The 23,655-nt window shown below is 42.1% G+C and overlaps 1 protein-coding gene across 5 annotated transcripts in view; it reads left to right on the forward strand.

Moving 5' to 3' along the window:
- Nucleotides 1–15,848, forward strand: part of tenm3 (teneurin transmembrane protein 3) — a 363,756-nt gene extending 347,908 nt beyond the window's left edge. For all 5 annotated transcript variants that reach the window (XM_080757108.1, XM_080757110.1, XM_080757109.1 and 2 more), the window contains exons 42-51: nt 270–614; nt 1,861–2,105; nt 2,740–2,921; nt 4,113–4,315; nt 5,634–5,744; nt 5,898–6,040; nt 6,433–6,557; nt 11,207–11,337; nt 13,517–13,741; nt 13,947–15,848. In XM_080757108.1, the coding sequence (XP_080613234.1) occupies nt 270–614; nt 1,861–2,105; nt 2,740–2,921; nt 4,113–4,315; nt 5,634–5,744; nt 5,898–6,040; nt 6,433–6,557; nt 11,207–11,337; nt 13,517–13,741; nt 13,947–14,477 (2,241 nt within the window). In that variant the 3' untranslated portion in view covers nt 14,478–15,848. The remainder of the gene's footprint in view (nt 1–269; nt 615–1,860; nt 2,106–2,739; nt 2,922–4,112; nt 4,316–5,633; nt 5,745–5,897; nt 6,041–6,432; nt 6,558–11,206; nt 11,338–13,516; nt 13,742–13,946) is intronic.
- The last annotated feature ends 7,807 nt before the right edge of the window (nt 15,849–23,655 follow it).

Consider the following 23,655-nt stretch of genomic DNA (forward strand, 5'->3'; position numbering starts at 1 on the left):
TGTGTTGTCCTTGCTTACCGTAAATCACTATGGATTAAAGGAGAATTCTGAATTAGCCGTTTTCTAAACTAAAATCTGATGTGGTGTGTTAAGCTATGAGCTTGTAGATCTGCTGTTTTTCAACAGCTAAAGTTTAAAATAATGGTTCCAGTGGTTAAAAGCTATAATGTGACACAGATCACAGGTGTCTAGACCTCAGGTCCAAATGAGAGAGCTAAATTCTCCTAAATTGTATCAAAAACATTGTTTTGTTTCCTCCGCCCGGACAGAACAAGCTGGCGGAGATCCTGTACGACTCGACGCGCGTCAGCTTCACGTACGACGAGACGGCCGGCGTGCTGAAGACGGTCAACCTGCAGAGCGAGGGCTTCATCTGCTCCATCCGCTACCGGCAGATCGGCCCGCTGGTGGACCGGCAGATCTTCCGCTTCAGCGAGGACGGCATGGTGAACGCGCGCTTCGACTACACCTACGACAACAGCTTCCGCGTCACCAGCATGCAGGCGGTCATCAACGAGACGCCGCTGCCCATCGACCTGTACCAGTTCGACGACATCTCGGGCAAGGTGGAGCAGTTCGGGAAGTTCGGCGTCATCTACTACGACATCAACCAGGTTTGTGTTGATTGATTGATTTATTGATTGATTGATTGATTGGTTGACACTAGTTTATTTTATTAACAGTTTGCAAAGAGTACAGTTATACAATCATGCTAAAAGGATAAAGCCTTGATGCCTTGTGTTTCCATTGTGGTCCTATGTATTCAATTTATCAAGACATAATTAGGAAGACATGCAATACTAAATCATCATTACTAGGAGCAGTAAAAGTATATTTGTGGGGTTATTTGGGATTGCTTGAAGACTTGTCTAGGCCCAATTGCAAATTGTAGACAGGAGCTGTTTTGTTAGGCTGGCTATTATGGGACATTTTGGTGCCATAATAATTCATCCCCATCAGAACAGAATGAGGAGTAGAATCAACAGACGTGTAATACGAAATCCAATACATTATTCTTTTGACAGAGCACTCATTATGTTCTATATTGATTTAATGTCAAATCAATAATCAGCGCTGTGCCTCAGAGTAAGGAGGTCCCTGGTTTGAACCCTGGCAAGAGTGACCTTTCAAGTGTTGAAGTTTGCACATTCTCCTCATCGCTGCACTGGGTTTCCCCCGGGTACAGTGGTTTCCTCCTGCACCAAAACACATGCATGCTAGGTGCAGATGCAGATGCAGGTTGACATACTCCTTCCCGTGCCCTTGACCAAAGTTCTGGCCTTTACGACTGGAGCTTGTCCTGGAGCTTTGCACTGCACGGTGGCTTCTCACTGCTCTTGGGATGGGTTAAACACAGATATGGACAGTATCAAATGACCATTAATGAAGAAAAATCCACTGCTCCTTCTCATCAGAGCCCAAGTCCCTTCAAACACCGACGTTCCAATCCCCCCGGACCCATCATTTAATGGTCATTAAATACAGAGGACACATATCTCCCCAAGGGGACAATAAAGTAAAATCCAATCAAACACTGCTACATGAACATTGCAAAGGTGACCGTATTCAATTAATGATGAATTCAGTGGTTCTGCCTCGTATGGATTTATTAGTTGTGATATGAGAATGTAATAGTATTTTATCCTGATTTGATTGCATTTGCTTGTCTCATGTGCGAAGAAAAAGGGCAATTTGGATTGTTAATTATAAGTAATAATAATAGTACTCGGAGCCTATTAATAAGTGGAAAGTAGCAAGCAATAGAATACGAAGAAAAAAGTAGTACACTTTTTAACGTCTTCAAATGTGCACACGCAATATTACATTTAAGGTCAACTAATCTCCTCCTGTCTCTGCCAGATCATCTCCACGGCGGTGATGACCTACACCAAGCATTTTGACCAGCACGGCCGGATCAAGGAGATCCAGTACGAGATCTTCAGGTCCCTGATGTACTGGATCACCATCCAGTATGACAACCTGGGCCGCGTCACCAAGCGAGAGATCAAGATCGGCCCGTTCGCCAATACCACCAAGTACGGCTACGAGTACGACGTGGACGGCCAGCTGCAGGCCGTCTACCTCAACGAGAAGATGATGTGGAGGTAAGGGACAGAAACCTCTTATCTCCACGTTTTAAATTAACGCCCTACTTGATCATACTATAAGTGGCACACAAAATGAATCATTGCCTTATACTAGAATTTTTTACTTTTCTCGCACCTTGGGCTATTCTTTAATCATGAGTGCTGCGTTTGTTTTCCTGATTGATTGATTGCAGCAGAACATCGTGCTAAAATCGTGGTCCGTTGTAAATAATTAACCAGCAAGACACATGTGGCACGAAGCAACGTTTTGAGCTTGTACATCTGCTACTTTTGCAATTTTGGACATGTGAGGATTCCACCCGACAGAGACGATATGCTTCTTGTTTATACCCTGACAGATACAATTTATATCGGTTTCAGTGTGCATGTAGTTTGGCATATATATAGTTTAATCATTGAAACAGTTTTTATCAACATCGATTAGACCTGAGGCTAATTCTTTTTTTTTTTTTTTAATAACTTTGTTTATTGGTTTTTTTCACAGAAGCATTATTTAAATACTGAGTTTGAAAAATAATAAATGGTGGCATTAACAGCTTCTCTTAAATAAACCCCACAAGTATGACATATAAGAGTAAACACATTGAATTAGACCTGAGGCTAATTCTAAATCCTTCCTGACATCCTGCAGGTACAGCTACGACCTGAACGGGAACCTCCACTTGCTGAACCCAGGGAACAGCGCCCGCCTCACCCCCCTGCGCTACGACCTGAGGGACAGGATCACTCGCCTGGGAGACGTGCAGTACAGACTGGACGAAGACGGCTTCTTACGCCAGCGAGGAGCCGAGATCTTCGAGTACAATTCCAAAGGTATGTTTGTATGTATTTATTAAGGATAGGAAGGAGTGAGAAGTTCAGATATGTAAGGGAATGCAAGGCCATTTGTTCAGGCCACAGGCACAGTGCCAGTGGAGTGGAACAGGGGAAATGTGGTCATATTTTCAAGTTATTTTAAGAAAGTCTATAAACTGCTGTATTTTAGACGAGTTGTATTTTAGGCGAGTTGATTTTATTTTGGTGTAATTAGCTAGTCAAGGTTATTAGTGATGAAGGCATGGATGAGAATTTGTGCATCACTGAATGCAATAGTAAAACAACATTTTATATTTACTTGTTTTTGCTTGTCAATTCAAGTTCACAATTCAAGTTAATGAACACATATACTTAATTGTTTTGTTTTTTTTAATCTATGACATTTGTTGTGTTTATTTCTTTGATGTTACATTCTACGGTACACTTTTCCATCCTTCAAAGTTTTTCTAATTTATTTCAAAGTGTGCGTCAGTCAAAACATCAGTAATCAATGGCTATAGAACTCTCCAAAGTCGGGATTGACATCAGAGCCAAACATGTGTATGAGTCAAGCTAAGCTGTTTAAATAGAAACAGTGACGTCACACTGACAATAACCAGTATGCGTGCACTGGCCAGCAGGCCCCATGCACCACACGATGCTTCTCATGAGATGAAATGGCAAAGTGGTCGCTGCACTCACATGTAAAAATAAATCCCATCAAACCACAGTTACTGTCATCAGACCTGGAGGGAGCACTCTATGATCACGGCAGCACGTCTGCTCTTGCTCGAGCACAGATGCAGCCCATCGAGCCTAATTTATTCTTCGTCCTGTGAAGCTGTCGCAGCCGTGCGGAGAACGGCCAAGGATATAGCAGACCTCTAAGCTCACAGCGGTCGCATCCGCGACACGATGTGAGCTTGTATGTAGGGCTGTTCTCACCACACAATGTACCATTGTGCGATTAAGTATGTCTCGCTAGGGTGCGCCTCACTAGCCAACAACACACAAGAGGAGAGGTTGAATGGACTGAAACCAGCACAAAACAACAGGTTCGGGGGATCTGTTGTGAATTGATAACAGGAAACGGTCGCCTCACCTGTGCGTCCAGTCTCAATGTTTGAGAAGAAATAATTCCTCTATTGGTTCCTAGTGTGAAACCTGTTGGAAACACTGTGACTTGACGGTTCCTTCTCCCCGGTCCAGGTCTTCTGGTGCGTGTCTACAGCAAAGCGGCCAGCTGGACCATTCAGTACCGCTACGACGGTCTGGGCCGCCGCGTGGCCTCCAGGAACAGCCTGGGACAACACCTGCAGTTCTTCTACGCAGACCTCAACTACCCCACCAGGATCACACACGTCTACAACCACTCCAGCTCCGAGATCACCTCGCTCTACTACGACCTGCAGGTCAGCGCACTCAGCCCTATGTTCCCTCAGCCCTATGTTCCCTCAGCCCTATGTTCCCTCAGCCCTATGTTCCCTTGTCCCTATGTTCCCTCAGCCCTATGTTCCCTCAGCCCTATGTTCCCTCAGCCCTATGTTCCCTCAGCCCTATGTTCCCTCAGCCCTATGTTCCCTCAGCCCTATGTTCCCTCAGCCCTATGTTCCCTCAGCCCTATGTTCCCTTGTCCCTATGTTCCCTCAGCCCTATGTTCCCTTGTCCCTATGTTCCCTCAGCCCTATGTTCCCTCAGCCCTATGTTCCCTCAGCCCTATGTTCCCTCAGCCCTATGTTCCCTCAGCCCTATGTTCCCTCAGCCCTATGTTCCCTCAGCCCTATGTTCCCTTGTCCCTATGTTCCCTCAGCCCTATGTTCCCTTGTCCCTATGTTCCCTCAGCCCTATGTTCCCTCAGCCCTATGTTCCCTCAGCCCTATGTTCCCTCAGCCCTATGTTCCCTCAGCCCTATGTTCCCTCAGCCCTATGTTCCCTTGTCCCTATGTTCCCTCAGTTTAGGCTTAGGGTCAGGGTTGCATACTGTAGGTTCCCACCTGAGTGCATTGGTTTACCCTGATGTCTGACTGAAAGCTGAAGGCTTTTATTAAAGAAACTTGCATTGATTCAAGTATGCACAACCTCATTGCCATTATTATGCCATATTTTTTTACTTTTCTTGCACCTTGACTTGGCCTATTTTATAATCATGAGTGCTGTTTCTTTTCCCCATTGATTGATTGATTACTTTATTATCATATGTGGTAACAGTACAGAAGCAGTACATTTAGGTAAAATTGTATTTACCTTTCCATATAAAACACAATCTCCCGCTGAGAGAGTGAGTGAGTTGTTTGACTCCCTGGGGACAAGCTAATAGGGGATAGAATTCTAAGTCCAAGCCGTGTTTTTAGGTCATGGCTGTCCTCAAATTAGAGTATAACTATGTGCTTTCCCAGCCGGCTTTTCTGTGTGGAAAACCAACCATCTAGCAGTCAGTCAAAAGGGAATCCCCCCGACCTTGAGTAAACCCCCCACTTTGACTCAAGGGAAGTCCCTGCTTTGACCTCAGACAGGTCTGCTACAGTATGTTACACTTGCAGTACTTGATGGTGATGCTGTTAAACCTAGTGTGTGTCAAAAAAGTGTATACCCCCCCCCCCCCCCCCCGAACCTCAAATGACGTCACATTGTAGGCTCTACAGAGCCGAACCGACTTTTATTCGGCTCTAAAATAGGAGTGAGAATCGCGCCTAAGTGTTTAAAAAGTGTTTCTATTGGTTGTGGTTACAGGGTCATCTGTTTGCCATGGAGATCAGCAGTGGGGAGGAGTTCTACATCGCCTGTGACAATACTGGAACCCCATTGGCTGTCTTCAGCAGTAATGGACTGTTACTCAAACAGGTAGGACAACCACTGAGTCTGTGTGTGTGTGTGTGTGTGTGTGTGTGTGTGTGCGTGTGTGTGTGTGTGTGTGTGTGTGTGTGTGTGTGGTTTTATGGCCAATGTACATGTCATTGATTGTGTGTGTGTGTGTGTGTGTGTGTGTGTGTGCAGGTCCAGTACACGGCGTACGGGGAGGTATATTTCGACTCTAACCCAGACTTCGTGCTGGTGATCGGCTTCCACGGAGGTCTGTATGACCCCCTCACACGACTACTGCACTTTGGACACAGAGACTACGATATACCTGCTGGCAGGTACGGCTGTCATCCATCCATCCATCCATCCATCCATCCATCCATCCATCCATCCATCCATCCATCCATCCATACACAAATACATACATCCATACATCCATACATCCATCCCTCCCTGGATCCATTCATTCATTCATTCATTGATCAACCTACTAACTCACTCACTTCATTCATTCATCTATCAACCCACTCACTCACTCACTCACTCACTCACTCACTCAGTGCTTCTCAGAGTTCAATTAACCTGCTATTTGTTGGGGGTTCTTGACGTGAAAAAGTTTTGGGCACTGCAACATACGTTTTCTGAAAACTAATTTAGAAGACATTTTTCTGAATGGGCCTCAGTGTCTTCATGAATTAAAACTCAGTATTTTGCGCTGTGTGTCGTACAGGTGGACCACCCCTGACATTGGCACATGGACGCGCGTTGGCAAAGACCCACAGCCCTGCAACCTGTACATGTTCAGAAACAACAACCCTGTCAGCAAGATTCACCAAGTCAAAGAATATGTCACAGGTAAGATTTACACTCAAACACACGTACAATATGTACACATGAGTGGACACGCACACACAGACACGCACACACGCACGTGCACACACACACACACACACACACACACACACACACACACACACACACACACACACACACACACACACACACACACACACACACACACACACACACACAAAATGGCAAGAATCTTCATATCAGGAAATTTTCAAAACATTGTACAAAATGCCAATCTATAAGCTCAAAATGAATCGTAGTTTTGGAAACAGGCCTTGGTTTGGGTATGGGTATATTTTTGGTAATGTAGTGGAGTCAAATGTAGTGGAGGTAAAAATACCACACACAAAATTCACCACAGGTGACATGTACATTCCCAACACAATTAGTTTGTGCCGATATTTGCATCTGGTACTGTATGTTTTTGCATCAATTTGCATTCACCTCCAAGATGTATAATTATATACATCTTGAAGGAGAATGACGTATGCGAATGAATGCTAAATCTGTATGTGAATAGACACCTGCACAAATACATGTGTGTACAGCTTAGCCCACATCCAGGTTTCACATCTGTGTAATGCTTATTTCAAACCAAGGATTTCAGTATGTCTTAATTTAAATCACTGCAATTGCACGTGTGTTTGTGAGTGTGTTAGCTGCTTTAGGGCACTGAACAAATTAAACTGCAGTTTCACAGATCCCATCGGGGCTGAATGCATATTTGATCATGTAGATTAATTGTCAATATGAATGTATGTTTCTCCATAGCTTAGAAGTTCTATATATCTCTCATGAATTGATGTAATTAAACTAGATTCTAGTGACTTCATGTCGGTATCAGTCAAGCAACATGGGGCATTTATCTTCTTTAAATTATACTAAGACTCCTGGTAGATATGGATGGCCATCAGCTCCCCACTTACAGCACATCTTTATAGATGCCACAATCAGGGAACCCATTGGAAAAAAAGAGCAGGGAAAAAACAGTTTTTCCTTTGAATGGCCTCTGGGGGCACAGCCCAATTCCCTGTGTAGACGCGGGATGTCGGCCTGTTCACTCTCCTTCAGCTCTCCTCTTCTGGTGGTGCGTCGTTGTTTACTTTCCTACTAACCACAAACTCTACACGTTGTAACAGGAGTTGCTGACAGATTCGATTCGCGACCATGTCGTCGATTCGCGACCATGTCGTCGATTCGAGGGATTAATTAATGCTGGTGCGAATTGAGTTTTAATGCTGGCGGGAATTGGGTTCATTAATATACTGTAGCATCAAAATCCGTTTAACCACTTCAACCTCACATTGGATATTTGAACATAGCCGACCAATTGTGAGCCTGTAGATCTGATCCTTTCCCAAGAAAGAAAGAAAGAAACCACCCATCCACCCATATACATATACACACACATGCGCTGTGTTACAGAATGTTTACACAACACTCTTGTGCCTGGGATCGAACCCAGAAACTTGTTGATGGATATAAAAATATAATCCATCTTTTAATGACGATAGCTTTGAAAGGACTGTATAATTTAGAAAACATATGATATATCTATACCTTCAATAACTCAGCAGGGGGACCAATTAAATACCATGCTGTATTTACCTTAAAATGAGTGAATAGCCCTTTAAATGACCATCACTGTACCAAAAATAGAAACCTACCTTAAAAAATTATTTGGAGGCAGATGAAATAAAGATCGGAGAGAGTTTAAGGTTTAACCATTATTTTAGTAGGTATAAAGTCAATTTACATAGAGAATGTGCTACATGGTTCAGATAATAGTATTTACATCAATATAATTTAGAATAATAAATTGTTGATTCCAAAAGAACCCGAAGCTGAACTGAACTTCCGAACTGAACTCCTCTTCACAGTATTTGTTCCAGGCTAAATACTGCAGATCACGTCAGATTTGTTGATATAATGTTCATTGGCTGTAGATGTTTCATGTCCGCCATGTCAGATGACAAAACCAGTGTTGGCGCTCTTTCATTAGTGCAACGCCTAGATGATGAGGATGGCGTAGCGACGCAGTGTTGTCCACACTGATCACATCCATAGGGTTTCTCCCCAGTGTGAATTCTCTGGTGGCTTTTAAGGTTGGACATTCGAGAGAAGTGTTCTCCACACTGATCACATCCATAGGGTTTCTCGCCTGTGTGAATTATCTGGTGGCTTTTAAGGCTGGACATGTCAGATAATCTGTGTCCACACTGATCACATCCATAGGGTTTCTCGCCTGTGTGAATTATCTGGTGCGTTTTAAGGCTGGACATTTGAGAGAAGTGTTGTCCACACTGATCACATCCATAGGGTTTCTCTCCAGTGTGAATTCTCTTGTGTTTTTTAAGGCTGGACAGTTCAGAGAAGTGTTGTCCACACTGATCACATCCATAGGGTTTCTCTCCCGTGTGAATTCTCTGGTGTTATTTAAGGTTGGACCGTTCAGAGAAGTTTTGGCCAGGGCACACTTTTCATAGCCTAAAAATCTCGGGGCACACCTAGATATACGGTGTGTGTATATACTGTATATATACATACATATAGAGAAGTGAAGAAGAGAAGTGTTGTCCACACTGATCACATCCATAGGGTTTCTCTCCTGTGTGAATTCTCTGGTGTGATTTAAGGCTGGACCGTTCAGAGAAGTTTTGTCCACACTGATCACATCCATAGGGTTTCTCTCCTGTGTGAATTCTCTGGTGTTTTTTAAGGCTGGACATGTCAGAGAAGTGTTTTCCACACTGATCACATCCATAGGGTTTCTCTCCAGTGTGAATTCTCTGGTGCGTTTTAAGGCTGGACAGTTGAGAGAAGTGTTGTCCACACTGATCACATCCATAGGGTTTCTCTCCGGTGTGAATTCTCTGGTGTGTTTTAAGGTGAGATATTTGAGAGAAGTGTTGTCCACACTGATCACATCCATATTATGGTTTCTCACCAGTGTGAATTCTCTTGTGCTTTTTAAGGCTGGACATTACAGAGAAGTGCTGTCCACACTGATCACATCCATATGGTTTCTCTCCAGTATGAATTCTCTTGTGTTTTTTAAGGCTGGACAGTTCAGAGAAGTGTTGTCCACACTGATCACATCCATAGGGTTTCTCTCCCGTGTGAATTCTCTGGTGTTATTTAAGGTTGGACCGTTCAGAGAAGTTTTGGCCAGGGCACACTTTTCATAGCCTAAAAATCTCGGGGAACACCTAGATATACGGTGTGTGTATATACTGTATATATACATACATATATATATATATATACATATATATATACATATATATATATATATATCCATAGGGTTTCTCTCCGGTGTGAATTATCTGGTGTGTTTTAAGGTGAGATATTTGAGAGAAGTGTAGTTCACACTTATCACATCCAAATGGTTTCTCACCAGTGTGAATTCTCTTGTGCGTTTTAAGGCTGGACATTTGAGAGAAGTGTTGTCCACACTGATCACATCCATAGGGTTTCTCTCCAGTGTGGATTCTCTGGTGGATTTTAAGTTGAGACATGTGATGGTAGCGTTGTCCACACTGGTCACAGCCATTCACCTTTGGTTTGGGTTCCTCTACTTTTGACAAGACAGGGAGGCCAGACTGATGATGCAGCCCTGGAGACAAAGATAACAGGAGTGCAATTTGTTAATAAAGAAATGCACAATTTAGATGTGCTTTTAAATAAATGAATAGTAAATAACAATAAATAAATATAGCAGAGTATACATGGTTACAAGTAATACTACAAACACTTTTATTCACATATTCACTGTGAGATAATGAAGTCAAATCCAAATCAAATTACAATGAAACAAGAGGCAAATCTAAAGATTTATACAATCTTACAAACAAAATGATTGAAAATGTGAAAGTGGCAAAGTAACATACCATGGTCTCTGGGTTCCTCCTGCTCAGCAGAGTTGAGGTTGACAGAGTTCATCTTCCTTGTTTCAGTCATTGATGCCCATTGAAGCCTGGAGAGCGCCTAGGCAGGCGTTGCCAGGCAACCTCTAGATGACTTTCCCTGCACTGTGAACTTTCGGCAGAGAAAGAACGCTCCCTGACTGAGTGAGCAGCTATCTCACTCGGCCAAGGTCATATGCATGTAGACTCAAACCATAATAGACACTTCATTATTGCACGTTTGTGGCTGGTGGCAGACAACATGGAGACTGAATAAGGAGTCAACAAGATATTAAATGGGACAGATGAAAACATATTTTGGCCATAAACCTGAATGACATGACATTTAGGATGATTAGGAACAACGCTGTATAAACAGGCAGTAGGCCAAGAGTAAAATGATGATATGGAGCATAAGGTGACAATATGAATGATCCGGCCTGGGTCAAAGTTCAGGAGAATATGGGACATTGACCACTGGACATTAGTTTGTAAACAGATAAGACCCATTTTATCTATCACTTGTTATTCAAATGCAATCGGCTCTATCGACACAGCTACCCAAACACATAACATGGTTCAGAATGACAAGCAGAGCTTTAGATTAAAGTGGACGAGGAAACTTATTGATATGATGTGGGAGTTATTATTTACTGATCTGGTCTTTCTGATCTGGTCTGTCTTGTCTTGTCTTGTCTTGTCTTGTCTTGTCTTGTCTTGTCTTGTCTTGTCTGTCTGTCTCTCTAGACATCAACATCTGGCTGGTGACATTTGGTTTCCACCTCCACAACGCCATCCCAGGATTCCCTATCCCCAAGTTTGACCTGACAGAGCCCTCCCTGGAGATGAAGAAGAGCCAGGTGTGGGACGACCTGCCGGTACGTAGCCCTGTCCGACCCCTTGGCCCTCTGTCCCTTTGTCCTCCTGTCCCTCGTCTTTCCCCTGTCCCGCATTTGTCCCTTTGTCCTCCTGTCCCCCTGTCCCTCGTCTTCCCCCTGTCCCTTTGTCCTCCTGTCCCCCTGTCCCTCGTCTTCCCCCTGTCCCTCTGTCCCTTTGTCCTCCTGTCCCCCTGTCCCTCGTCTTCCCCCTGTCCCTCTGTCCCTTTGTCCTCCTGTCCCTCGTCTTCCCCCTGTCCCTCTGTCCCTTTGTCCTCCTGTCCCCCTGTCCCTCGTCTTCCCCCTGTTCCTCTGTCCCTTTGTCCTCCTGTCCCCCTGTCCCTCGTCTTCCCCCTGTCCCTTTGTCCTCCTGTCCCTCGTCTTCCCCCTGTCCCTTTGTCCTCCTGTCCCTCGTCTTCCCCCTGTCCCTTTGTCCTCCTGTCCCCTTGTCCCTCGTCTTCCCCCTGTTCCTCTGTCCCTTTGTCCTCCTGTCCCCTTGTCCCTCGTCTTCCCCCTGTCCCTCTGTCCCTTTGTCCTCCTGTCCCCCTGTCCCTCGTCTTCCCCCTGTCCCTTTGTCCTCCTGTCCCTCGTCTTCCCCCTGTCCCTTTGTCCTCCTGTCCCCCTGTCCCTCGTCTTCCCCCTGTCCCTTTGTCCTCCTGTCCCTCGTCTTCCCCCTGTCCCTCTGTCCCTTTGTCCTCCTGTCCCCCTGTCCCTCGTCTTCCCCCTGTCCCTCTGTCACCCGTTCCCTATCATTGCAACAGGGCACACATACATATCGTCGCTGTCGGGCAGAAACCTTTCATCCCCATATTCTAACTTTTCTCTTTTTTAATAATACTACAGCGCCACACAAAAGCATCAACAGTAGCAGATCTACAAGCTTGAAACGCGACGCGAAGTGACACATTTCGAACTTGCAGATCTGCTACTTGTGAAGCGTTTGAATTTGAATCCTGAAAAGCATGCCGTTTTGGACATAATGAGGTTTCCACCCGACAAGCGTACACACTACATTATGCACATTTAATATCACATTTTACCATGATCTTGTTTCTGCTGCAGTGTGCCCACCAGCAAACAAATGAGGCAGTAGGAGTAGGTGTTTCAAAACACCACCAGACCCAAACGCAACACTGAACAGGATACTATATTTAAATGCTGTATCGGAATATTCCATGTCCCTTCTTCATTGCCAGATTAAAAGCTTATTATGCATATTATCATAAGCATTTCCATGCACTAATAGAGTATTAATCTATAAACGCATTAATGTATTCACATAATGTGGTGTGACTCTTTTTTCCCCTTTTTAAATCAATTCTACACACGTCTCCGCTCAGCCACACAGTGCTAAAGTGTTCACTCAAGTGCTAAATACATACTTTAATGCGAAAGACATACTTTAGATCAGTGAGTCTCAAAGTGGGGACCCTTTAGTTAATTTAGAATTCAGTTTAACCACTTTAACTCGATACATAGGCTATTTGAAAATAGCTGATCTACAAGCTCACAACATGGCACGATGCAATGTTTTGTGAGCTTGTTGATGTGCTATTGTTGTCTAAAAAACGAACTCTAAAAGATGTGGTAATTAATGTTTTAACAACACAAATGGTCCTCGGCCAAATACTATTCCTTGATTGATGGTTTTGACATGAAAAAATGAGAACCATATGGAGAAACATATGGAGCTAAAATAAAATCTATGAGAAAGAAAAGGGAAAAATGGGGGGGGAAAATAAAGAAAAACAACTGAGGAGGGAAACAAACATGCATGAAATTGAGAGAGAGAATAGAGAATAGAGAATGGAGCGAGAGAGAGAGAGAGAGAGAGAGAGCTCAATGGAGTGAGAAAAATGAGGAGAGGAGACAACAATTAATTCAGACAAAGCAATTATCACTTCAGTTTCTCTCTCTCTCTCTCTCTCTCTCTCTCTCTGGGTTACAGCAGTTCACATACTGTACAGTTGTAATCCTGACTGTTAAGTGAGGGATTCTGGGATTTCAAATTAACACTTAGTATTTTGCTGTGTTCTGTCAACACCGAAACCCTGGAGGTGAGGTGCTAACAGCATGCTGTTGTGGGAAGCCTGTAGGGGAACACACACACATACCATTTGTCTGACTGGTTCTCTCTCTCTCTCTCTCTCTCTCTCTCTCTCTCTCTCTCTCCCTCCCCCAGTCTATCTCGGGCGTCCAGCAGGAAGTGACCCGCCAGTCACAGGCCTTCCTGTCCTTTGAGCGCATGCCAGAGATCCAGCTGAGCCGGCGGCACGCCGACCGCACCAAGCCCTGGCTCTGGTTCGCCAGCGTCAAGTCGCTCATCGGCCGGGGCGTCATGCTCGCCGTGACGCAGGGCCGCGTGGTCACCAACGCACTCAACATCGCCAACGAGGACTGCATCAAGGTCAGTCAAAGTGACTGTGGTGGAAAAAATATAAAGTTAAATAAAGTGTCAAACTTCAGAAGAAAATCAATCAATGAGTCAATGAGTCAATGAATCAATGAATGAATGAATGAATCAATCAATCAATCAATCAATCAATCAATCAATCAATCAATCAATCAATCAGTAATCAGAGTAATAGCAATGTGAGTACTTGTGTTTCAAGGTGGCGGCCGTCCTCAACAACGCCTTCTACCTGGAGGACCTCCACTTCACGGTGGAGGGCCGCGACACACACTACTTCATCAAGACCAGCCTGCCGGAGAACGACCTGAGCGCGCTGCGCCTCACCTCGGGCCGCAAGGCGCTGGAGAACGGCGTCAACGTCACCGTGTCGCAGTCCACCGCCGTGGTGAACGGCCGCACGCGGCGCTTCGCCGACGTGGAGCTGCAGTACGGCGCTCTGTCGCTGCACGTGCGCTACGGCATGACGCTGGACGAGGAGAAGGCGCGCGTCCTGGAGCAGGCGCGGCAGCGGGCGCTGGCGAGCGCGTGGCAGCGCGAGCAGCAGCGCGTGCGCGACGGCGAGGAGGGCGCGCGGCTCTGGACGGAGGGCGAGAAGCGGCAGCTGCTGAGCAGCGGCAAGGTGCTGGGCTACGACGGCTACTACGTGCTCTCCATAGAGCAGTACCCCGAGCTGGCCGACAGCGCCAACAATATCCAGTTCCTACGGCAGAGCGAGATCGGGAGGAGGTAACAACGCACGTTGGAACGTGCGGAAGTAAATCTCCATCCCGAAACCAACGACTCTCTCAGAATCTTTACAAAAAAAGTGGCGGCCAAAAGTTCCAGTTTTAGAATGTGACGCGCGTATTGGCCACCGGAAAAGACTCGACCGGGAGACACTAAAATGATGGCTGACAAAACGTTTTTAATGTGATGAACCCTGAAATGGCTGCCAAAGAGACTGGACTGTCTTGAGACTCTAAACGGCCCGTTTTTAGTTTTAGTTTTTTTCATCTTCTCTTTTTTTCTTTTTTTTCCCAAGGGTGATATGGTAGGATTTCCTGGTTCGTCAGTGGTGTAACAATCATTATCAAGACACCGTCCACAGTTTTGCTTAACGTTGTGAACGTTATGCAGTTTGTCTGCAAGATATTACCTTTCCCCCCTCGTTCTTTCTTTCTTTCTTTCTTCCTTCCTTCTCGTTCCCCTCAGCCCTTGGCCAGCCTTTGTGTCCGGTTGGTCGGGGTTTAGCGTAGCGCTGCGTCTAGCACCACCGTGCAGTTAAGCGTAGAATGCTTTTACCGACCGACCGACCAACCAACCGACTCTCTCTCCGGCCACCTTATGGCTCTAGCATTTAGATCGGTACGGTGTTCCTGCTTACAGACTGACTGTGCCCGGGTCCGAGACACGTTCGTCTTTCTGACCGCACTCCAGGTTTTTAGACCTCTAAGGCCATAATATGGATGGATGTCGTTCTGTATTCTCGAAAACTAAAAGACTTTTCAATGGAACTGTTCAAAACGGAACCGTTGTGGACTCTATCCAAGAGATACAGACACAAGTGGAATAAAAAAAAAAGACTCATCGGTTTGTAATATAAAAAAAAAAAAAAAAAAAAAAGTTAGTTTTTTTCTGTTATGCATTTTTTGGTTTTTATATATAAACTCCCCTGGAATTGCTTCGGTCAAAAGAGGGGATATAAAAATAAGGAAAAAAGTGTTTACAAACGATTTACCTATACCACTACAACTACTATTACTACTACTACTACTTCTTCTATTACTACTACTACAACAACAGCACCAGAATGGACAATGGACTGAACAAAAGAATTTCACTTTTTTTCCTGGGTGGTTGATTGTCTATTATTTTAAATTTATTTTATTTTTTTGTTTGTTCGTCCTGTCTTCTTTCTGACAACATTGCTGATGTCTATAATCAATTTGGTCAGTTCTGAAGACGAAACTACTCTCCCCTGTGTGTGTTTTTTCTTTTTTTTTTCTTTTTTTTTTATAAGGTTTATAAACTATTCAGGTCTCGACAGCAATGACAGTACAATCAAGGTTTTCCTCAACAACAATAACGATATCAACAGCAACGACAACAACAACACAGAACTGGGGTCGACCATGGGGGGGCGGGGGGGGGACGGACTTGGGGGATTGGGAGGTTGGGTGGGTTATATGGGACACATGGGGACCTGTTTTTATTTTAATTTTTATTAAACGTAATTCTTCTCCTTGGACCAAGTTGGCTTGCTGGTCCCGTAGAACTGTGTCAGTCTGATGCCGGGGCTCGATCAGGACAGAACCAGGATGTCGCAAGTGCTAAACCACAGAGGTTCGCTGCGGTGGCGTCGTACGCAGACCACCAACGTCGAGGACAGCGTTTTGCTGTGCGCGGGGAGATGTGGGAGAAAGATAGCCGATGTGCCGACGCGTGGGTTAGCCGCGGTAACACGGCGGCCACGATAACGTGGCAACGGAATTGTCAAGAATGGCCAATTTACTTTTTTGTAATGCCTTCGGTCACTACGGTTTATAGCATAAGGGTCTTAGCGCCACCTAGCAGTGAAACGTAGAATACAGTTCCAACCGACTGGCTCTCCGGACAGCTCATGTTCTCTAGCATTTAGATGGGTATGGTGTTTCTGCATACGGACTGTCTAATGGGTCACATTTGTCTTTCTAACCAAGCTGTAGGTTTGTAGACTTCTATGGCCACACATATCGATGGATGTCGTTCTGTACTCTCCAAAACTAAAGGCGCTTCAACCGTGTTCCCTCCCCTTCCGCTCGTTCCCTCTGCGCTTTGGACCGAGAGGGAGGGACGGGGGACGGTTTGCGTAGATGTCACTGTCGAAACGTTTTAGCGTGTACTGCTGCTGCACGACGAGTCATGGTTTTGAGACGTTTCCAAAACGCTGCGTGGTCTGACCCCGGCATGAGAGTCTCTCCTGCAAAAAAACTTGTGACTCCAGCTCATAACACATAGATCTTGTGCTTAAAAAAAAGAGAAAAAAAAGTGAAAAAAATTGGTAAAAAAGGTAGTAGTCTTGCTTGCCATAGAAACATGTTGTCATGGTAACAGAGCTTTGTGGTGAGGGGGCGGAGCTGCTGTGTGAGTAGTAACCTATCGTTGCTTCTCCTCGTCTTTTTTGCTCGTTTCTCTTAAAGGGACGGCGCCTCCTGTGACTAACGAGTAACAAGTTAATAGATCAAACATCGATGTGGAAGTTTTCTCATTGATTGTGAAGGGTCTGCCCTTTTAAGGGAGTTTTCGTTTGTCTCTGTGTGTGTGTGTGTGTGTGAGTGCGTGCGTGCGGGCGTGTGTGCGTGTGTTTGTGTGTGTGTGTGTGTGTAAAAAATGTCTGGAGTGAAGGAAACGTTTTATCGTTTAGAATGGAAATAATGAATCTTTATGGAAAGAGTACAAATCATATCCTACCAATCTTTCTTTTGTTCAAAGACAATTGTTGAGATGAGTTGACAATGTTTAATGGATTTACTGTTCGTTTTTACTTTGTTGTTATTTTTTTATTTTTGAAGGTTGAGAATTCCACTTATCCGTACATCGATATTAGTCTCAGAGAAAGTAATTTATGTACAGTGTTTCTACGGTAAAGAATAAAATCTTAAAAATATTGGAAAACGTGTCAAATCATTTTGTTGCACGGTCTGCCTTCTAGGGTCATTCTAATATCTTTCTCTTCTGTCCCTACGGAAGAGTGTCCCTGCCACAGCAGAAATAAAACCCTACTTCACGTATAGGTCTACTCTTACGGGCCGGGTAGGCAGCAGTCCGCAGGGAGTTGTGGGCGGCAGGAGTATAGGATGGATTATCTAAAATGGCTTCAATACTTAAGGCCATTTCATTTTGGCGGGGCGTAGCCTCTCAGGAATAGCAACAATGGATTCTCCACACCTCAAATGGTAAAAAGAATAGGTTTTGGGAACTACCCCCCCCCCCCCCCCCCCGCGCAAAATGGAATATTTCAACACTTGACACTTTTGTGAAGGTTGGAAAAAAATCGAGACCTGTACCATTCGATTCGGCGTGCTCGGTATAGTGTGTGTGTGTGTGTGTGTGGGGAGGGGGGGGAATGGAATGGAAAATCCGCTGGTCTTATGCTGTCTATGGGGATTTTAAATGTGCTATTCAAATATGTTGAAAACCACTGATCTAATGCAATGTATGTGAGTACACAGCAACCTCATTTCCGCAATTTCCGCAATTTTCAATTTCCCCAATTTCTGCAATTTCCGCAATTTCCGCAATTTCCATTTCCGCAATTTCTGCAATTACCATTTCCCCAATTTCCGCAATTTCCGCAATTCCGCAATTTGACAAAAACGATGGGTTATAGCCCATGTTTTTTGAAATTTTGAAAAAAAATAGTTATCCTCGTTTCTCATCATTTTGGACCATGGGCTATAGCCCATATCGTACGGCATACTATAGCACGCCGTTTTTCATCATTTTGGAGGATTTGAAAAAAATGAAAAAATAAAAAAACGATGGGTTATAGCCCATGTTTTTTGAAATTTTGAAAAAAAAAGTTAGCCTCGTTTGTCATCATTTTGGACCATGGGCTATAGCCCATATCGTACGGCATACTATAGCACGCCGTTTTTCATCATTTTGGAGGATTTGAAAAAAATGAAAAAATAAAAAAACGATGGGTTATAGCCCATGTTTTTTGAAATTTTGAAAAACAAAGTTAGCCTCGTTTCTCATCATTTTGGACCATGGGCTATAGCCCATATCGTACGGCATACTATAGCACGCCGTTTTTCATCATTTTGGAGGATTTGAATAAAATGAAAAAATAAAAAAACGATGGGTTATAGCCCATGTTTTTTGAAATCTTGAAAAAAAAAGTTAGCCTCGTTTCTCATCATTTTGGACCATGGACTATAGCCCATATCGTATGGCATACTATAGCACGCCGTTTTTCATCATTTTGGAAGGTTTTGAAAAAAATGAAAAAATAAAAAAACGATGGGTTATAGCCCATGTTTTTTTAATTTAAAAAAAAAAAAGTTAGCCTCGTTTCTCATCATTTTGGACCATGGGCTATAGCCCATATCGTACGGCATACTATAGCACGCCGTTTTTCATCATTTTGGAGGATTTGAAAGAAATGAAAAAATAAAAAAACGATGGGTTATAGCCCATGTTTTTTGAATTAAAAAAAAAAAAGTTAGCCTCGTTTCTCATCATTTTGGACCATGGGCTATAGCCCATATCGTACGGCATACTATAGCACGCCGTTTTTCATCATTTTGGAGGATTTAAAAAAAATGAAAAAATAAAAAAACGATGGGTTATAGCCCATGTTTTTTGAAATTTTGAAAAAAAAAGTTAGCCTCGTTTCTCATCATTTTGGACCATGGGCTATAGCCCATATCGTACGGCATACTATAGCACGCCGTTTTTCATCATTTTGGAGGATTTGAAAAAAATGAAAAAATAAAAAAACGATGGGTTATAGCCCATGTTTTTTGAAATTTTGAAAAAAAAAGTTAGCCTCGTTTCTCATCATTTTGGACCATGGGCTATAGCCCATATCGTACGGCATACTATAGCACGCCGTTTTTCATCATTTTGGAGGATTTGAAAAAAATGAAAAAATAAAAAAAACGATGGGTTATAGCCCATGTTTTTTGAAATTTTGAAAAAAAAAGTTAGCCTCGTTTCTCATCATTTTGGACCATGGGCTATAGCCCATATCGTATGGCATACTATAGCACGCCGTTTTTCATCATTTTGGAGGATTTGAAAAAAATGAAAAAAAAAAAAAACGATGGGTTATAGCCCATGTTTTTTGAAATTTTGAAAAAAAAAGTTAGCCTCGTTTCTCATCATTTTGGACCATGGGCTATAGCCCATATCGTACGGCATACTATAGCACGCCGTTTTTCATCATTTTGGAGGATTTGAAAAAAATGAAAAAATAAAAAAACGATGGGTTATAGCCCATGTTTTTTGAAATTTTGAAAAAAAAAGTTAGCCTCGTTTCTCATCATTTTGGACCATGGGCTATAGCCCATATCGTACGGCATACTATAGCACGCCGTTTTTCATCATTTTGGAGGATTTGAAAAAAATGAAAAAATAAAAAAACGATGGGTTATAGCCCATGTTTTTTGAAATTTTGAAAAAAAAAGTTAGCCTCGTTTCTCATCATTTTGGACCATGGGCTATAGCCCATATCGTACGGCATACTATAGCACGCCGTTTTTCATCATTTTGGAGGATTTGAAAAAAATGAAAAAATAAAAAAACGATGGGTTATAGCCCATGTTTTTTGAAATTTTGAAAAAAAAAGTTAGCCTCGTTTCTCATCATTTTGGACCATGGGCTATAGCCCATATCGTATGGCATACTATAGCACGCCGTTTTTCATCATTTTGGAGGATTTGAAAAAAATGAAAAAATAAAAAAACGATGGGTTATAGCCCATGTTTTTTGAAATTTTGAAAAAAAAAGTTAGCCTCGTTTCTCATCATTTTGGACCATGGGCTATAGCCCATATCGTACGGCATACTATAGCACGCCGTTTTTCATCATTTTGGAGGATTTGAAAAAAATGAAAAAATAAAAAAACGATGGGTTATAGCCCATGTTTTTTGAAATGTTGAAAAAAAAAGTTAGCCTCGTTTCTCATCATTTTGGACCATGGGCTATAGCCCATATCGTACGGCATACTATAGCACGCCGTTTTTCATAATTTTGGAGGATTTGAAAAAAATGAAAAAATAAAAAAACGATGGGTTATAGCCCATGTTTTTTGAAATTTTGAAAAAAAAAGTTAGCCTCGTTTCTCATCATTTTGGACCATGGGCTATAGCCCATATCGTACGGCATACTATAGCACGCCGTTTTTCATCATTTTGGAGGATTTGAAAAAAATGAAAAAATAAAAAAACGATGGGTTATAGCCCATGTTTTTTGAAATTTTGAAAAAAAAAGTTAGCCTCGTTTCTCATCATTTTGGACCATGGGCTATAGCCCATATCGTACGGCATACTATAGCACGCCGTTTTTCATCATTTTGGAGGATTTGAAAAAAATGAAAAAATAAAAAAACGATGGGTTATAGCCCATGTTTTTTGAAATGTTGAAAAAAAAAGTTAGCCTCGTTTCTCATCATTTTGGACCATGGGCTATAGCCCATATCGTACGGCATACTATAGCACGCCGTTTTTCATAATTTTGGAGGATTTGAAAAAAATGAAAAAATAAAAAAACGATGGGTTATAGCCCATGTTTTTTGAAATTTTGGAAAAAAAAGTTAGCCTCGTTTCTCATCATTTTGGACCAAGGGCTATAGCCCATATCGTACGGCATACTATAGCACGCCGTTTTTCATCATTTTGGAGGATTTTAAAAAAACTGAAAAAATAAAAAAACGATGGGTTATAGCCTATGTTTTTTGAAATTTTGAAAAAAAAAGTTAGCCTTGTTTCTCATTATTTTGGACCATGGGCTATAGCCCATATCGTACGGCATACTATAGCACGCCGTTTTTCATCATTTTGGAGGATTTGAAAAAAATGAAAAAATAAAAAAACGATGGGTTATAGCCCATGTTTTTTGAAATTTTGAAAAAAAAGGTTAGCCTCGTTTCTCATCATTTTGGACCATGGGCTATAGCCCATATCGTATGGCATACTATAGCACGCCGTTTTTCATCATTTTGGAGGATTTGAAAAAAATGAAAAAATAAAAAAACGATGGGTTATAGCCCATGTTTTTTGAAATTTTGAAAAAAAAAGTTAGCCTCGTTTCTCATCATTTTGGACCATGGGCTATAGCCCATATCGTACGGCATACTATAGCACGCCGTTTTTCATCATTTTGGAGGATTTGAAAAAAATGAAAAAATAAAAAAACGATGGGTTATAGCCCATGTTTTTTGAAATTTTGGAAAAAAAAGTTAGCCTCGTTTCTCATCATTTTGGACCATGGGCTATAGCCCATATCGTACGGCATACTATAGCACGCCGTTTTTCATCATTTTGGAGGATTTAAAAAAAATGAAAAAATAAAAAAACGATGGGTTATAGCCCATGTTTTTTGAAATTTTGAAAAAAAAAGTTAGCCTCGTTTCTCATTATTTTGGACCATGGGCTATAGCCCATATCGTACGGCATACTATAGCACGCTTTTTTTCATCATTTTGGAGGATTTGAAAAAAATGAAAAAATAAAAAAACGATGGGTTATAGCCCATGTTTTTTGAAATTTTGAAAAAAAAAGTTAGCCTCGTTTCTCATCATTTTGGACCATGGGCTATAGCCCATATCGTACGGCATACTATAGCACGCCGTTTTTCATCATTTTGGAGGATTTTAAAAAAATGAAAAAATAAAAAAACGATGGGTTATAGCCCATGTTTTTTGAAATTTTGGAAAAAAAAGTTAGCCTCGTTTCTCATTATTTTGGACCATGGGCTATAGCCCATATCGTACGGCATACTATAGCACGCCGTTTTTCATCATTTTGGAGGATTTGAAAAAAATGAAAAAATAAAAAAACGATGGGTTATAGCCCATGTTTTTTTTTATTTTGAAAAAAAAAGTTAGCCTCGTTTCTCATCATTTTGGACCATGGGCTATAGCCCATATCGTACGGCATACTATAGCACGCCGTTTTTCATAATTTTGGAGGATTTGAAAAAAATGAAAAAATAAAAAAACGATGGGTTATAGCCCATGTTTTTTGAAATTTTGAAAAAAAAAGTTAGCCTCGTTTCTCATTATTTTGGACCATGGGCTATAGCCCATATCGTACGGCATACTATAGCACGCCGTTTTTCATCATTTTGGAGGATTTGAAAAAAATGAAAAAATAAAAAAACGATGGGTTATAGCCCATGTTTTTTTTAATTTTGAAAAAAAAAGTTAGCCTCGTTTCTCATCATTTTGGACCATGGGCTCTAGCCCATATCGTATGGCATACTATAGCACGCCGTTTTTAATCATTTTGGAGGATTTGAAAAAAATAAAAAAATAAAAAAACGATGGGTTATAGCCCATGTTTTTTTAAATTTTGAAAAAAAAAGTTAGCCTCGTTTCTCATTATTTTGGACCATGGGCTATAGCCCATATCGTACGGCATACTATAGCACGCCGTTTTTCATCATTTTGGAGGATTTGAAAAAAATGAAAAAATAAAAAAACGATGGGTTATAGCCCATGTTTTTTGAAATTTTGAAAAAAAAAGTTAGCCTCGTTTCTCATCATTTTGGACCATGGGCTATAGCCCATATCGTATGGCATACTATAGCACGCCGTTTTTGATCATTTTGGAGGATTTGAAAAAAATGAAAAAATTAAAAAATGATGGGTTATAGCCCATGTTTTTTGAGATTTTGAAAAAAAAAGTTAGCCTCGTTTCTCATCATTTTGGACCATGGGCTATAGCCCATATCGTACGGCATACTATAGCACGCCGTTTTTCATAATTTTGGAGGATTTGAAAAAAATGAAAAAATAAAAAAACGATGGGTTATAGCCCATGTTTTTTGAAATTTTGAAAAAAAACGTTAGCCTCGTTTCTCATCATTTTGGACCATGGGCTATAGCCCATATCGTACGGCATACTATAGCACGCCGTTTTTCATCATTTTGGAGGATTTGAAAAAAATGAAAAAAATAAAAAACGATGGGTTATAGCCCATGTTTTTTGAAAATTTGAAAAAAAAAGTTAGCCTCGTTTCTCATCATTTTGGACCATGGGCTATAGCCCATATCGTACGGCATACTATAGCACGCCGTTTTTCATCATTTTGGAGGATTTGAAAAAAATGAAAAAATAAAAAAACGATGGGTTATAGCCCATGTTTTTTGAAATTTTGAAAAAAAAGGTTAGCCTCGTTTCTCATCATTTTGGACCATGGGCTATAGCCCATATCGTACG

This window comes from Protomyctophum bolini (genome assembly GCF_963924005.1).
Source record: "Protomyctophum bolini genome assembly, chromosome: 3".
NCBI classification, from domain to species: domain Eukaryota; kingdom Metazoa; phylum Chordata; class Actinopteri; order Myctophiformes; family Myctophidae; genus Protomyctophum; species Protomyctophum bolini.